General features: G+C 41.6%; 1 protein-coding gene across 1 annotated transcript in view; it reads left to right on the top strand.

The window, feature by feature from the left end:
* Window positions 1-15,962, top strand: part of ATXN7 (ataxin 7) — a 295,992-nt gene that overhangs the window by 29,956 nt on the left and 250,074 nt on the right. Inside the window, exon 3 of the mRNA XM_069206513.1 lies at window positions 6,145-6,249. Coding sequence (XP_069062614.1) covers window positions 6,145-6,249 — 105 coding nt within the window. The remainder of the gene's footprint in view (window positions 1-6,144; window positions 6,250-15,962) is intronic.

The raw sequence follows: 15,962 nt of genomic DNA, 5'->3' as shown, positions 1-15,962 counted from the left end.
ATGGGTTTTTATCCCTTTTTCGGCCGTACATTCCCCCAAAATTCTATTGGACATTTGTTATACCCCACTATCTTTAACCTATCAGGAAACACATTATGTCACCTAACTTTCACCCATTATTATTTTACAAGTCTTTGATTGGTTCCCTATTCGATGTCTTCAGAGGTGGCACATCTGGTATGATTTCATCTTTCTGTAATTCTTTGCACATCTTTTGGTCAGTAGCTTCATTGTCTTCACCGGTTTGAGTTACCTTGTACCTTACATTAATCTACACTGTTTCATTTTGTTTTAATATCATCCTACAAGCAATGGAAAAATTCATGGGAACGGATCTAGCATGGTTACATTCGTCTTGTAGTTTGAAGAAAAATAAAGGTCATGTCCTTTTGTGAGTCAGCACACTGCAAGATAGGAAAATACATTTAATATGAGAGCGAAGCAGCTAAGCTTCGGCTCATGCTAACTTAAGGCCCACAAGGATTTCTGCACAAATTCAATAACGCAATTATTAATAATTAGTATAAACTTATTCAATATAATATATATAAACTTTTTAGTCATCATTATTAGTCCACGTATACATTGGCGGCCACTCCCCGTGGTCACATTTCAGGTGTGCGTTTAAGCAAAATTATTATTACAGTTTCTATGCGGCATTGACACACATTAATTCATAAACATTTCATGTTAATATAAATTATATAAGCTACGCTCTCTCAGTACCATATATGAAATGGAGGTTGGTGTTAATAACAATTTAGTGAACTTGCTGCACTAAGGAAATAGTTTGCTGGTGCTTGAATAATGGATGTTGATGGTACTCAATTTATTGTCTTTGATCTGATGAAAGGCTGATTAAGCCTTTGAGAATCGAGTGTAAGATCAGTAGGAATTTGGTTCATGCTTAGCTTGATGAGGTGTCATCAAAAGGGCTTCCAGCCTATGGATCCGAGATAGCCATCATGGTAGAGTCTGAATAGAAAAATCCACGAAACAGCACTGAACACTTCTTAAGAAACAGTATATACTGGAATTGCATTTTTATAGCGCCTACTATCTCTGCTAGGGCATTGCAGTGCTTTACGACAAGTAGCACTGTAATCATATACCAAAATTGGTGGTTAATACAGTGGTGCCCCTGGTTATTGAGATTAGTCAAGTGTCCAATATAAATTCCATGCATTTACTCGAGTTAATTTGTATTTTATGAAAACAAATAATATCAGTTAGTAGAGGTTATGTGGTTTCAGGAGAATGGTTTGTGAGATAAGTAGACTGGCACAGGGTAGGTATTGTTAATTTTTGTTAGGCTGCCTGGAGTATTTTTATTTTATTTTTTAAATAAAAAAAGGGAGGTTGTGATAACTACAATGAGAACCATTTGCAGACTTAAAATAAGAGATTAAGACAAATCGGAATGAAAGGAGGATAAACTTAGAAATAGAAGGTATGCAGAGAATGGAAGGTAAGGAGACTGTGACGCAAAAGAAAGGAGAAGAATTAATCAGAAGTGAGTCAATGTCAATTTTTAATGCTGAGTTTTTAAGAGTGTTGTGGGAGAAGGCTTGGAAATCTGCTACTACGAGGCTTTGTAATTGTTATTGTATTGCCCAGAGCCCTCATCTTCCCATCAAGGAGAGCTGCCAGTGTGTTTTAAAGAATACAGTTTTTTCGCAAAAAGTTTTTTACTGCAAAAATTACATTGATATGATTAAGTGATATATGCCATAAGTGCTGTAGCTGTAGTTTGTTGGGTAATTAGCAGTGCATGGCGAGGGCACGAGTTATAGTTACTTGAGATAACTATATCTTCTCTAATGCCCCAAGCGGATACTGGTCCCTGTGGCACAGGGTGCCGTGGGAATCCCCCACCTATATTTTAATATTTTGACTTGCCTAGATCTTTGGCAATTGTTGACGAATCTTCACGAAATTCCCTGCCAAAAAAGTGTGCAGGTGAGTCTTATTGGGCACGGAAATGTTTTGGGATCTGTCAATTGAGGCCCAAGAAAAAGGTGGGTGGTCAAAAAAGTTCTGTTTCCCATGTTAGTTCCCGTAGGTCCCAGCCCGAACCATTGGACGGAATGACACCAAGTTTGGCAGAAATCTAGCTTTCAATATGCAGATTGTGCTTTTGGTTATTTGGTGTAAATCCGTTCACTAGTTTAGGAGAAATTAAAGAAAATCCAAATTTGTATATCTCTAGCTGTGAATAAATCGCAAATTTGCGCGCAGTAATTGGCTGGCAACAACCTGACTAGAAAGTTGCAGCCCCCATCTTATTTTAGGGGAGAGGGTCCCCAGGGACGAAATAGAAATAGTGGAGGTACCCTGAACGCTGGGGTGTGATATAAGGGTGTTTTAGGGTCCAGTTATGGGTTAAAATAATGTTTCTTCACCATGCAGGATATTCAAGAATATTTTCTAACATTAAAGAATAGCCCAAAGTGTGTGTTTTTTTTTAAACATTCAGGCTCTTTCGTACGCTAGTTCATTCACTCATACAAAGCCCTCAGAGACTAATGCGCCCACTTATTCACTGACGGGTCCACTGAACGGGACAGGTCCTGTGGCAAACCCCCAAAGGCCGTGTGGGGGTTGGGTGGCTATAAGGGCTCGGTTTCAGGGCCTGGCCCTGCAGCCAACCCCTTCTGCGCTCGGCCTTTGGTCATGCGTGGCGGTAGTTGGATTAACGTATAGTAACGAAAATTACCTTTTCAAAAAAAAAAAAAAAAAATACAAAGGTTTCAGAAACATTATAGTTAGGTTCTGAATTAAGTCATACAAAACCATAGAAATTCAGCAGTTATGGTTATTTCAAGTAACTAAAACTCGTGCCCTAGGGTAACCATAACTCGTGCTTTTGCCATGAACAGCTAATTACTACACATATATCATTGATGACTTCTTCTATGGCATCTTTGATATTATCACTGCCTCATTTGCAATAAAATAATTGATATGAAAACTGTGCATGGTTGGGGCGTGAGAACTGCTGAACTTCTGTGGTTTTGTATGAGTAAATTCGGAACCTAACTATAAAGTCCCAGTAACCTTTGATATTTTCAGTGAAAAGAAATATATGTGTAATCTGTAAACTATAGATAACATGAGGCTTCTGGCAGACAACTGAAGCATTATGTGAGACTTTGAAACTAGATGAAGTTTTGAAAACAACCCAACGTAATGCTTTTCAGAGGCCTTCTCAGGCAAGACTTGTTCTCCCCAGCGACAACAGCCATCAGTAGGCTAGAGTATGTTTTCATCTGTATGACATGTATCTTAAGTTGCAGACTTCAATTACGAAGAAGCTGATTCTGAAGTATTTTGAACCAGAGAAAAAAAAAAAAATGACACACTAGATTAAATTTTTGTCTGTGATTGCAGTTTCTGTTATTTACTGTATTTGTGTTCTCCATTGTGCCCATTTAGTTACAAGCCTTTCTCAGATATTGGATACTCAGCACAATTCCAAACACAATTAGTCTGCTATTTTCCAAGTAATGCACATCTAAAATAACAGAAGTAGTATTTATTATGCTGAGAAGCTTCTGTGTTGGACTCCATACATGTTTTTCTTATGGGGGTCTAGTGCTACAATTTTCTATTGCCACTTCCTTTTTTCATTTGCGCAGTTGTCACAATTTCATTTACAGTGTATGTTGGAAATGACCCTTTTTGCAGGGTTATCCACAAACATTTTGCCTCTGACCTCCTGTTTTTGATCCTGCCCTGAATTTTGGTTTTGCTGGCTTTAGGACTCTGGGCACTTCACCACTGCTGACCAGTGCTAAAGTGCAAATGGTTCCTGTCTAAATTGTATTGGTGATTGGTTAATCCATGATTGGCATATTTGATTTACTAGCAAGTGCCTACTAAAGTACACTGTGTGCCTAGGGCCTGTAAGTCACATGCTGCTAGTGGGCCTGCAGCACTGATTGTGCCACCCATTTGAGTTGCCCTGTAAACATGTCTCAGGCCTGGCACTGCAGTGTCTGTGTGGGTAGTTTTAAACTGCCATTTCAATATGGCAATTGTACCCACTTGCAAGGCCTGAACCTTCCCTTTTACTAAATGCAAGTCACCCCGTAGGTAGGCCCAAGGCATCCCCATGGTTATGGTGCAGTGCATCTAAAAGGTGGGACATGTACTGGTGTGTTTTACATGTCCTGATAGTGAAATACTGCTAAATGTGGTTTTCACTATTGCAAGACCTGTCTCTCCCATAGGGTAACATGGGGATTGCCTTAAAATATCTTTTAAGTGCAGTTCTGCATTGGGAGCAGATAGAGATATGGAGTTTGGGGTCTCTGGACTCACAATTAAAAAACGCATCTTTTGGTGAAGTTGTTTTTTGAGTTGTAGGTTTGAGAATGCCACATTGAGAAAGTGGCTGTTTTCTTGCTTAACCATTCCGTGCCTCTTCCCTGTGTATGGAATACTTGTGTGGGTCAGAATGGCAGCTGGGCTGTTTGTGAATTCAATCTAGACAGTCCCACAATGGGAGCTGAGATGTGCCCTGCATTTCCTGATGGGTCTTCCCGAGCTAGAGTCGTGAAAGGAGCCGTCACTTGAACCTCCATAGAGCTGTGCCTGTCCTCACACAAAGCAGTCTCCAACCTCCTGGAGTGGGCCTGGGACCAGGACAGGGAAAGGCAGGATCTTGTGCATGAAAAATACTTCTCTTGGAAGTTTGCCTATTTCAAAGACAGCCATAGGTATAAGTACTGGACCTCTGACTCCACATAGTTAGAACACTTCTGGACTGAGGACATTCTGCCAGAAATAAGAGCTGGATGCTGTGGGAGGGAATGCCACTCTGCCTGATTCTTTTTTGTGTTGGCCTGCTGCTTGTTGCTTCTGTCCTGGGAGTGAAAGGACTGGACTTTGCTTTCTACATCCTGCTTTCAAAGGTTCTCCAAGGGCTTGAACTGAGCTTGCGTTCTGTTAAGTCTCAGGGCCATCAAAGACTTCACCTGCCAGCACCTGGGCTCTGTTGCTGATGGCCCTGACTTGACAAGTGTTGCCAAATCTAGTTCCTGGGCCCTTGGACGTGAGCTGTGATGCAACCAAGAAGAAACCAGCAAAGCGAATCCAGAGCAACTTGAGGACTGGCGCTGTTGTCGACTCTGTGCTGCATCGGAGCCGTGGTCCCTGCTGATTGCAACGACTGCGTCTTGCAACACAGGCCCAATGCCACATTAGCGCCTTTGAAGTCCTGCTACAGTGTGAGTACCGAGTGCTGTGCCATCGACGTCCGTGACATCCGACTCGGCTGCAGCACCTTGTGATGTGATTGCGACACTGCAAAGCAGCCGCTTCGCGTCTTGACCTAGATTCATCCACCCGCTGGGTCGTAAGGAACCAGCGCCTCACCACTGACTCAGCATCACCTCCCCTGCATTCGTCAGGAACCAACGCCTCACCTCCCCTGACTAGAAGGAAGGAAACAACACTGCACTGGCTTCAGTGATACCTCACCTCCCGACTCTGTGCAGCGTCTTTGTGTCCTCATTGTTTTCCAATGTACTGTACCTGGGGCCCGTGTGACTGTGACCGGCCCGCACTCCCTTGAGAGTGGCGTCTGCTGGAAGCAACTCCGTCAAGAAGCCGTGATAGGCCCCAGTTGGAGCTATTGTGTTTCTGAACTCTACACTAAGATTTTATCTTTGAAAGCTTGTATATTTACTTGAGTATGTTGGATTTGTTTTATTTTGGTCTTCTTTTACTCGGATAAATATTGGCTATTTTTCTAAACTGGTGTGGAGTTCTTTTGTGGTGTTTTCACTGTGTGTGTGTGTGTGTATACACACAGACACTTCACACCTTGCCTCTGAGATAAGCCTGACTGCCTGTGCCAAGCTACCACGGGGGCAGCAGGGTTATCTTATCTGTGTGACTCCCTTACCCAGACTAGAGTGAGAGTCCCTATTTGGACATGTGCAACTAGAGACCCCATTTCTAACAGTGCGTATAAGACTTCTTGTGCAGCGACACAAAGTTAAAGATTCATTTTATGCCTTTAAATTTCCTGTAACATTTTCATTTTGTGTAGTTGGATATTTGTAACCTGTTTTTGCAATAGATTAAAAAAGAATCCAAGTCTCCTTAATTTGAATATTTTGTTATCTTCTCTTGCAGACATGCCAATATTTGGACTCTGCCCAGCCTATGATGATTTCTATTTGGTGATGTGTAACCACTGTAATCAAGTCATAAAGCCACAGGCATTTCAATCACATTATGGTAAGTGCATCACTGCTCTTTTACCCAGGTGTACTGTTAAAACATCATTAAAATCAGGATTAAAACTTTATTCTAATTACCGTTTCCAACTGGAAGTGCATTGTATAGAGGTTGCTGTGTGTGTTCAAACAGTTATTTGTACACAAGCAAGAGATGGTCTGACATCCTCAACTCTGGAATGTAACTGATACCTATGTTTTAGTAGGTTAGTGCTGATGTGTATATTAAAAAAAAAAAAAGGGAATTGCTTGTTTACATTTTTGCTTTTTAGCATATGAATAGAACATTAAGGACGTTGCTTAATTCCACAATTAGATAATGAAAAGTGAGTTCTCTAGGCCCACTGTCCTCTAATGCCCTTAGAAAGCAGGATTTTCATAACCAAGAGCATTGATATTTAACAAAGCCTGAGAGCAATCCACACGCATTTCCTGGGGCAACGATTGAGACTTTGTTTCTTGGCTTCTTCAGTATATTTTGTGAGCATTGTATACATTTGTAATTTGAAAAAGCTTACACGTTGGTTGACTTGTATAGAACCAGCACTTGAGAGAATATTCATTAAATGCACAACTGGTTTGTGGTTGCTCAGTTAAATATTATCCAGAGCTGCTATGTACTGGCCTGCCTCTCCATTTGATATCATCATAGACTATCACACCTTCAATTAAATTGCCCATTGTATCTCACATTGTTAGTAGGCGAGGACTGACTTCTACTAAATTATGCAAGCATTTCATGGTGCTTATTTGGTCCTCACTGATATTTAAAGGAAGTTGCTTTACCAAAGTATGCTGAATCTGAATACAAAGCAGTCGAATTGCATCTGTGGTATGGTTCATGATTTTAAGCTTTTTTCCATGTAACCCCCTCTCGTCATCTAGTGACTTCACTTTGTGTTCCTGGGGCCGATATCACTTTTCTGACGCACAAGTGTTTCAGATTAATTGAGTGCTGTATACATAATTCAAAATTTACATGTGCTGCTGAGTGCAACATTCTTCATTACTTATATTGGTTTTACTGCTTAGTATGAAACTTTTATTTAAATAATATAATTTTAAATATTTGACTGTGCTCTCTGCTGTCATTCAGACTGCAGAGAAGTGGAAAGGGAAGCCTAGAATTCCTTTGTGTTTGCTTTGCCTGCAGACTTCTATGGTTAAGAATGCAATTATTTATGGATATTCACCCATTGTCAACCCCCGAAAACATTATGTAGGTGGAAAAATGCAATTTTAAAACTAGAAGTAGATCAAATACGAACGCCTTAATGAAGCACCACTCAATACAGAGGACGCATAGCACAACCAGCTTTAGAAATTACTTTAACCAGTTGGTAATGCTCTTAAGTGAACTTAAGTAGTATGTTTTTGAACAGAGTTTTGGGTCTGTTCTAGAAATAGCCAAACTTAACCAATCTCTTCTGCGGGTCTACTTGGATCCCTTTTGATGCAAAACATTTGCACACCAAATGTTTTCTAGTTTTGGGGCTTTGGGAGCAGGACTCCAGATGTTTAACATAAATTGTCTGTATTTGAAAGGAACAAATGCAAGTTGTAAAATTTCAATTGGCTATCGTAGGGTTATCCGACATTTATGTTTTATATAGCTTTCCATGATTCCAAAGGTGGAGTCGCGTGCCGAAGTGGATAAAAAAAGTCTGAGGTTTAATTAGAAAATGTACAAATTTGGTGCTTTGATAAGCATTATAGGTACCATGCACTGTGAACTTCATGAGCAACAATTCTGCTTATTTGTGAATACTTAAGCAGATGATCCAAAGAAAAATATAGAGGTGTAGAACTCTGAACTTCAAAGGGAGTGAATCCTTTAGTTGCAAATGTTGCAGGACATTCTAGTTGGAATTGTCAAAGCAGTTGAAACTAATGCATAGTTGTGTTTTTGACAAATTTGATACCACAAATAGTCACCGTTCCTAGTGAAGTAATTTACAAGCTGCTTAACATAGTTATGTTTACTGTACATTGAGTTTTAGTAGTAATTTAACAAATACACTGAGGGGCGTGTATCTTTAGAAGTAAGCACCTAATTTATTGGAGCTTATTACATTTTAATATATATTGTAATGAGTGGTGACCTAATATAAACAGTTATGGCCAACTGAACAATGGGAAGATGATACCAGTAGTGATACGCTGACTCAAAGCTTTTATTATAATAATTCTTGTAACCATGTTTCCTTAAATCTTTCACTTGCCCTCTTTTAAGATGTGCTGTCCATCACAAAATCTCTCTTGCTATCTCAGTGCACGTCATTAACCACTTACCAGGCCAGACCAGTGCTTAATTTGTGCTTGTTGTTTCCGGTGCAGAGCACCGGCACTTTATTCCTGAGGGCCGGCGCTTAGTTTTCTCTCTCAAGCTTTTGCTGCAAGCAAAAGATACGTGGGAAAGACGGAGGAAGAGAAAAACGAAAAAGCATCAAAATGGGGAAAAGCAGGAAGCTGACCGAGTGACCTGAAGGGACAGGGTGTGGCTGTAAATGGACTGCAGAGGCCCGAGGTTGCTTCAGGATTGAGCTGCCTCGGTATTATGTTTCTGCACTTTTAATTGCAGCAGCCATGTGTTTAAGAGGAGAGCTTTGAGCACCGGCGCCTTTTTATTTACAAATTAAGCATTGGGTCAGACGATATGTAGAGGGTGCAAAATGAGCAACTGAATTGGAAGTAGCTGTGTCCGAGAACAACATTTACTGACTGTACAGCTTGACGTATTGGCACATCATAAGATCTTGCTGACTACATACGATCATTCACGTCATCACTGAATCTCTTGGCTTGATCCTGGTAACGTTATAATCCTGGGTAGTGCGCTACACTGTTACCTTGTAACAAGGCAAGTATGTCAAAATAGTAAATTAAGCACAGCGGTCAATTACAGCTTCTAACAGCAACTGTTCCCAGACGGAATTACCCCTCAAAAATGTGTTTGAATCCTCCAAACCTTGTTTGTCAAACATGCATCAGCTGCATTCCCTTATGCAACGTCTTTTCTCTTCTGCAGCATGCCCTTTTACCAACAGACAAAACTGGGTAAACAATCGGTTTGTACAATACAACCACCTGGGGATGCTATTTTGCTGCAATATGCCAGTTATGCAGAAGTCTTATTAACCCATTCACATAGCCAAGACTTGCAAGAAAGGTGTGTACTCTGCAGGCTAGTGAGGCTCTCCCATTAAAATATCAGTGTTCAGTTGCCCAATAGAGACTATGGCTCAAACTCTTACCGTTTGGTGCCCTTTTGTTTGGTGAAGCAGCTGTGGCTCAAAGGCTATGGAGTACTAGCAATCAGGATATGGTATACCAACTATCCGATTCTGGACAGCCCCAAAACAGTTAGCTCTTGCATCAGTGGTGACAATGAACAACTGAGACTGATCAGATGGCTGCAGGGAACAAGCTGTCCAAGTGTCCAACTTAAGGGCATCAAAACTCCTCTGCTTATCCTATCAAATCTATTTTAGACTAGACATTGACCACATCCTTTCACGACAGAGCTTTTCTGAAAGCAATGTAATTTGTAGGTTGAGCTTTTTACATAAAGCTGATGTATTACTGGAGACCCTTCAGGTTACCCGAATAGTTCAAAACATCACCTCAGACTGCTCATGCATCATCATTAGTTCGTCTTTTTCAGCCGACCTGATGTTACATTCAGCAAAAGCATCCAGTTTCCTTTTAAGTTCCCTTTAGTCTGTCCACCTCAAGTCTAAATCTTTGTTTGTAAAGTATACCCTGCCCTAATCGCACCTCCAATTATATTCAATATATGCCACTAGTACCCATCTATGGCAGTACCATTTTTCTGGTATCCACTGTCCTGAGCTTGTGACCATACCAATGTATTTCTATTTTAAAAACATTTCTAAATATAATAGAGAGTCCTCTGAATCTATTAAAAATGTGTCTGAATTGAGATCAAACGTGCTTAGCTTCTTGCGATTTTCCTAATGCTTATATTCAATTACATCAATTGTCTTCTTTAGCTGCAAACGCACATTATTTGCCTCATTGTTACCTGGAGAAATAGCCATGCAGTTTTCTCTTCTAGTTTGTGTGTAACAGCAAAGGAAACGTCTTTGCAGTTGGAAATACAGGCCCATCAAATAGTCAAAAGATAACAATGTACAGTACACAATTTGCCATTACCTAGATTAGGTAGAAACATGGCTGCTTGTCTCAAAATCTCCCCTATGGTAATTTGTACATCTTTTTCCAGCTGACACTTGTGTATGCTGACGTTCGAACCATTACTTTAAACAATATCTTTATTACTCAACGATTTTGCCTTTAAGTAAATGATGTTCTACTTTCTGATTGTATGTTCAAGACAAGCAACCTTTGACCGTCCTTATGCTTCTAACCATTGAGTCTCTATGAATACCAGAATGGATGGGGCCACTAGAACTGAGTCACAAAAAAGCACTTGGAGCAATTTTTTCACATGTTCCAGGGAAGTCAGACCTAGATTGTGCCAACTAGAACCTTTTACCACAGATTTTCTTTTTTTGTTTTACGCTTATTCTTACTGTTGCGCTCAAAACTGAGCATCATGAAGACCACCCCTTTAATGCTTGACCCCCAGATGACTAAGTTTAGTAGTCTACATCCTATTCAAGGAAGTGATGTGGGGTTGGAGGCTCTGAACTCAACCAATAGAAGTCAGTAACTCGATTTCAAGCCTGTTCATAGGCTTTGAAAAGGAAGTGCTTGGCTCAAAACGAACACAACTTAAAACTCTACATATTGTATTAGAAAGTAACAAATTATTCTCTGAATTACTAATTACCTTAGGAAGGTACTGTGTAGAAAGCCCAGGCTTTTCCTGTTGGGCAGCCTTTTATGATGTTCCTTGTGCAACACTTCACGATTAGTCTTCATGATTATCCCTTGCAGGAGGGCATGGAATTTAATAAGTCTATGGGGGAGGGGGGGCTGGTGGCGATCTGGTTCTGGGCCACCACTTGTGACTACTCCCTACCTGTTAATGTGCACTTTGTTCCTACTTATGGTTGTAGTACAGGTAGCACTCCCTGCGTTCTATGAATTTGGTGGGCCAATGCTGCTGATCGCATTGTGCACTGCATGAAGCACAGAGGGCACTAACTATGCCCGGCTGACTAGTATGGAAGCTGATTTTAGAGTGCAGCCTTACAGGTGAGCATGGATACCGCATCACTAGTCAAGGAGGCCTCTGTATAGTTGCATTGCTTGCAGCTCCTTGGATCTTGCAGCTCTGTTTCTTCTTGGGGCCCAAACCCGAAAGCCACCTCCCAAACAAGGTAAGTACCTTCCCCTAATTCAAGCATGAGTACTTGGTCCAGGCCTCTCCGTCAATGTTCTCTTCTGGCACTCCTGTTATATTTTTTGGGGTTGTGTACTGCGATGTTGCTCATGTTTGGAATAGTCTTGGAGTCCTGAGGGCCCACTCTTGCTCTTCTCTCTCTCATAGGAATCATAAACTAAAAAGCAGTGTCTTTAAAACTGTTTTTGTGGATGTAAAAGATATAATAAAACCAAGTGATTCTTCAGAGGGTACTTTCTTTGGTAGCATATTAATGTTTCTGGTAATCAACTTCTTGCTTCCTTCTCTTCGATCTAGGTGAGATATTAACTAGCTATCATACCACCCTAATATTTATAAAGGATCTTCCACTGTTGGAAAATGGTCGTATCAATGATTGCAAAATGTGATGGTTAACACAAACACTAGCAGATACCCCCTGAGCTTTTACATATTTATTGGTGGTTCTCAGTTAACCTTACCAAAACTATTTAGACAGTTTGGTGTGCAATATGCGTAGTTTTCCTTTGGAGGTAGAAGTCAGTTGCACATGCTGCATCTTTTTGGCATAGCTTTTAATGTAGAATGTAAATCCACTAATTTACTACTATCTGACCTATATGCCTGTGATAGGAACAGTTTACAGTCTGAGATTGAGAGATCGCGGTTTTGCTACTGTTCATTTTTTATTGTATTCTCTCCATGATTACTTGCAACTTGGCTTCTAACCATTCTAACAGTAAACATTTTCTAACTTTTGTTTTAATTTTTGAGCTTTGCATTGGTATTGTAAAAGTAATCTACGGATGCTGCAGAAGTCAACATTATCTGTATGGGGAGATTTTGCCAACAGGGAAATATGGATTTTCTTTAGGATATTTAATTTAAGGTTTCTTGCAGATGTAAGCAAATGTTAAGGTGGTGAAATAACCTTCATAATATTCACAATTCTTAGCGTACTTCTTTGAGTGACTTGCACGTCCACTTCCTATTGAAGGTCCTCAAACCAGGTCATTTCTTGTTTCTTGGGGTCCTCTGCCCGTAACTTACCTTGGAGAAGTGGGATAGTGTTGAATTGGATTAGTGTTTTCACCCCCATTGTAGTAGGCAAGGTTCATCTGATCCCTACCTTGGGAAGAATCCATCTTTTAAAAAGATGCCGTACTTTACCTATTGAAGAAACGATCACTGGATGCTGCCAGCGAATGTCCAAGTTGCCATAGATTGAACTATATTCATATTTGTAACTCAGTGCTTTCCAACTAAAATTGTTGAAGAAAGTGATTCTGATTCTTATAGTGAAAGCTCTAAGCACAGCACCTGCCTTTCTAAAATGTAGGTGTGTGGACTGTTATCGATGTCTGCTTCTGACCACATACCCAGTTATGCATCTAGAGCATGCATCTTGAGCTCACTGCAGCACTCTTGGCTACTACCAGTACAGCATAGTGTTACCTGCCTGTGGGGCATGGAATAGAATTTAAATCAGTACCTAGTCATAAGGCACAACATTGAGTTGGACCGTCCTTATTCATTTTCCATTGCTTTTGACAGAGCTGCTGCAAATCCGCACTCCAAAAAAATCATTCTTCCTCTATATATGCCTAAAGAGTCACCTTGTGGGACAGGTTTCCAAAGTCCCCACAAAAAAAACAGCATAACTTCTGTGGTGTCTACTCTATACTGAACCTGCCATTTTGGTTACTTTGTATCCAGGAAACGTTTTCCTTTTGAGGAAGGTGCCTCACTCATGCCTGAAAAATCGTCCTTCAAACCAACTATGGCTGTGATTACGGCCAAATTTCTGTAACCAACTTTGCCTCTTTCCTCAGTTCTCTGTGCACTTCTATTGGAGAGAGCTGAAGAAAGGTGAGAAAGAAGCTAAGGCCCAATGCCACATTCTTGGCCTATTTGCACTACCTCCAAGCAGGTGCATTGGCCACTTGCCCTATGGTGAGTGTTGTGTTGATGGGCTACGTCCTGTGGAGGTACCCCTTTCTTCCTCTCTGTGAGTACAGTTGGCCTCTAGATGCTTTCGGTTCATTTACGCATTTCCTAGTACCAAGACTTCCAGAGCGGCAACATACACTCAGACTACTTGCCCACATTCTCTGCCCTTGATCATCCACAGTTGAGTAACAGAGTAACGATGCTTTGGAGGCATCTGTCCTTGAGTGAAATGGGCATACCCCTCTCAGTCTTGGATGTGGACTTTATCCCAAGCCAGCAAAATGCTTGAAGGTGGCCACCCGCATATGTTTTGGAGCTGGTTCCATTCCTGGAGTACTGTTCTAAACAAACATATACATATGCAGCTGTTCAGAAGTTGATGATGTAGAGCAGTGGTTCCCAACCTTTTGGCTTCTGTGGACCCCCACTTTATCATTACGGGAGCCCGGGGACCCCCACTCAACCATTATTGGAATCTGGGGACCCCCCCAACTGAGTCATTACTGAAAGTTGGGGACCTAATCTATTAATATTATTGAATTTTCTAAGCAATCGCGGACCCCCTGAAGAGGCTTCGGGGACCCCCAGGGGTCCCCGGACCACAGGTTGGGAACCACTGTAGGATTGCCCCCCCCCCCCCCCAAACTCCTCAAATAGTGGGTCATCTCTTAGATCTACTGAGAGACTGAAATTTTACCTGTGAAGGCTGAGTTAGAAACGTATGTAACAACGTTGAGTGAGACCTGCGCCTATTTGTGGACAGAAATTGAAATACTAAAAGACGAGAAAACTACAGTTCTTACATATCAAGCCAATTTCTTTATTTGGAAATGCCCCATTCGAACGGTAGCAGAGAAGATGCTTGTCGTTTAAGGCCTGGGTGCAAGGTACAGTTAGCCAGTGAAAACTTGCAAGTTATTTCCGAACAAGTGTGCAAGCTTTTGGGTTTTTTTTTAAAGCATGGTGAAGTTTCCTAAACTTTTGCAGCGATCAAGTCAGCTGTTGGTAGCCATCCTCGGGCCCTTGTCTTTATGTGATATTAATGTGATTTCTTGAATAATGTCTGAAATATATTTCCCAAAGCAAATCGGAGCAGGGTAGCCGTAGATCTGATACAGGGGCTTGGCTGCTTATGCCGCATTCTTGGCTCTAATCCGAACATTAACACATCATTTTGTCACTGTACCTCGTTATTAAAATAGAATTATTTTGTTTTTGATGTCTAGTTATGTCCAATATATAGGTTTGGCACTCTCCCTATCACTTAATTGGTTTGCTGTGTTTTTTGCAGTACACGCTTGTTCTCCTTGGAACTAGCTTCGTACTTTATCAAATCCTTAAAATAAATGGACCTTAGCACCGAATCGTGTTGGTGATCCGTGGTCAGCGTTGGGCGGGTGAAGTGCAAACAATCAAGGCGCAGGTCCGCGGGCAGCTTTCTGCAGGATCAGCCCGGCCCATAGACGGCTTCTCTGCTCGAATTGAAAGCTGCCAGGCAGGTTCTACAGACTCATGGCCGCCCGAGTTACTGCAGCAGCTTGAGATGGAGAGGCTCCGCACTGAACTGAGGGATCATCTCCGATCCCCAGTGTCGTTAGCCCTTAGAATTCAAGCATTTCATTCGGCCTGGCTCTTTTCGCCCTTCCACGCTCGATTATTGCTGCGACAAGCCAGGGTGGATAGCTGGTGAATAAATTAACTTGGTCTAGCTCCGTACAAGAGTGCATTAGGACTGCATTGGGTTAACTTTAACGCGTGTGAAGTTTGCCGCCTTTGCGCACCACTTTGGAAATCACTCGACTCTGGCGAGTAGACGTTGCTGCGTTTGCGTTCATGGCGCCGGTGAGTCAGAGCAGTGCCCGCGGGCACGTCTCCGCCGGTTCCTTAAGCGAGCTCTGCTTTCAGGCCAAGCGGGACAAACATTGGCACCGAGGGCACGAGGGACACGCGAACCTGGAACTAGCTACATCTTTTTTCCCCCAAAGGGTGGAGAAACTTCAATAGTCTTAAATAGACAAAATGGAAGGAGACCGAGGCCGTGCTTTCTTGAAGAAAACGTGAATGAAGTGACCGGGAATGGGGAAACGATTGTGATGGAATCGAAAGGAGGCTCTTTCTCCTTGTGTTAAGTTAAACGTGTGCAGGTGTCTACTTCTTGCGCAATTCAGAATCACTATCAAAATAGATTTGCGAAATGGGCTACATTTGTATCTTATTTTCATATTATTCCTGACCAGAGAGACATCAGCTGATGCCTAGCTTCAGGATTTTTTTTTTTTGCCGAGTCTGAGAAGTTTTTGGAAAATAACCTTAATTGAGAGTTCAGGTGTCGTGCTTTTAATCCGTGTGTAATTTCGAATTCCGCGTGCGCAGTTAGGGAGCCCCAGTCTTGTGCGTGTTTAGTGTGCACACCCTTGCCGTCGTAGTGCCATTGACTTGAAGTTGGCTACCGT

This window comes from Pleurodeles waltl, chromosome 9 (genome assembly GCF_031143425.1).
Source record: "Pleurodeles waltl isolate 20211129_DDA chromosome 9, aPleWal1.hap1.20221129, whole genome shotgun sequence".
In the NCBI taxonomy this organism is placed as follows: domain Eukaryota; kingdom Metazoa; phylum Chordata; class Amphibia; order Caudata; family Salamandridae; genus Pleurodeles; species Pleurodeles waltl.
Note: the sequence above shows the minus strand (reverse complement) of the source record. Positions and strands in the feature narration are given on the sequence as shown.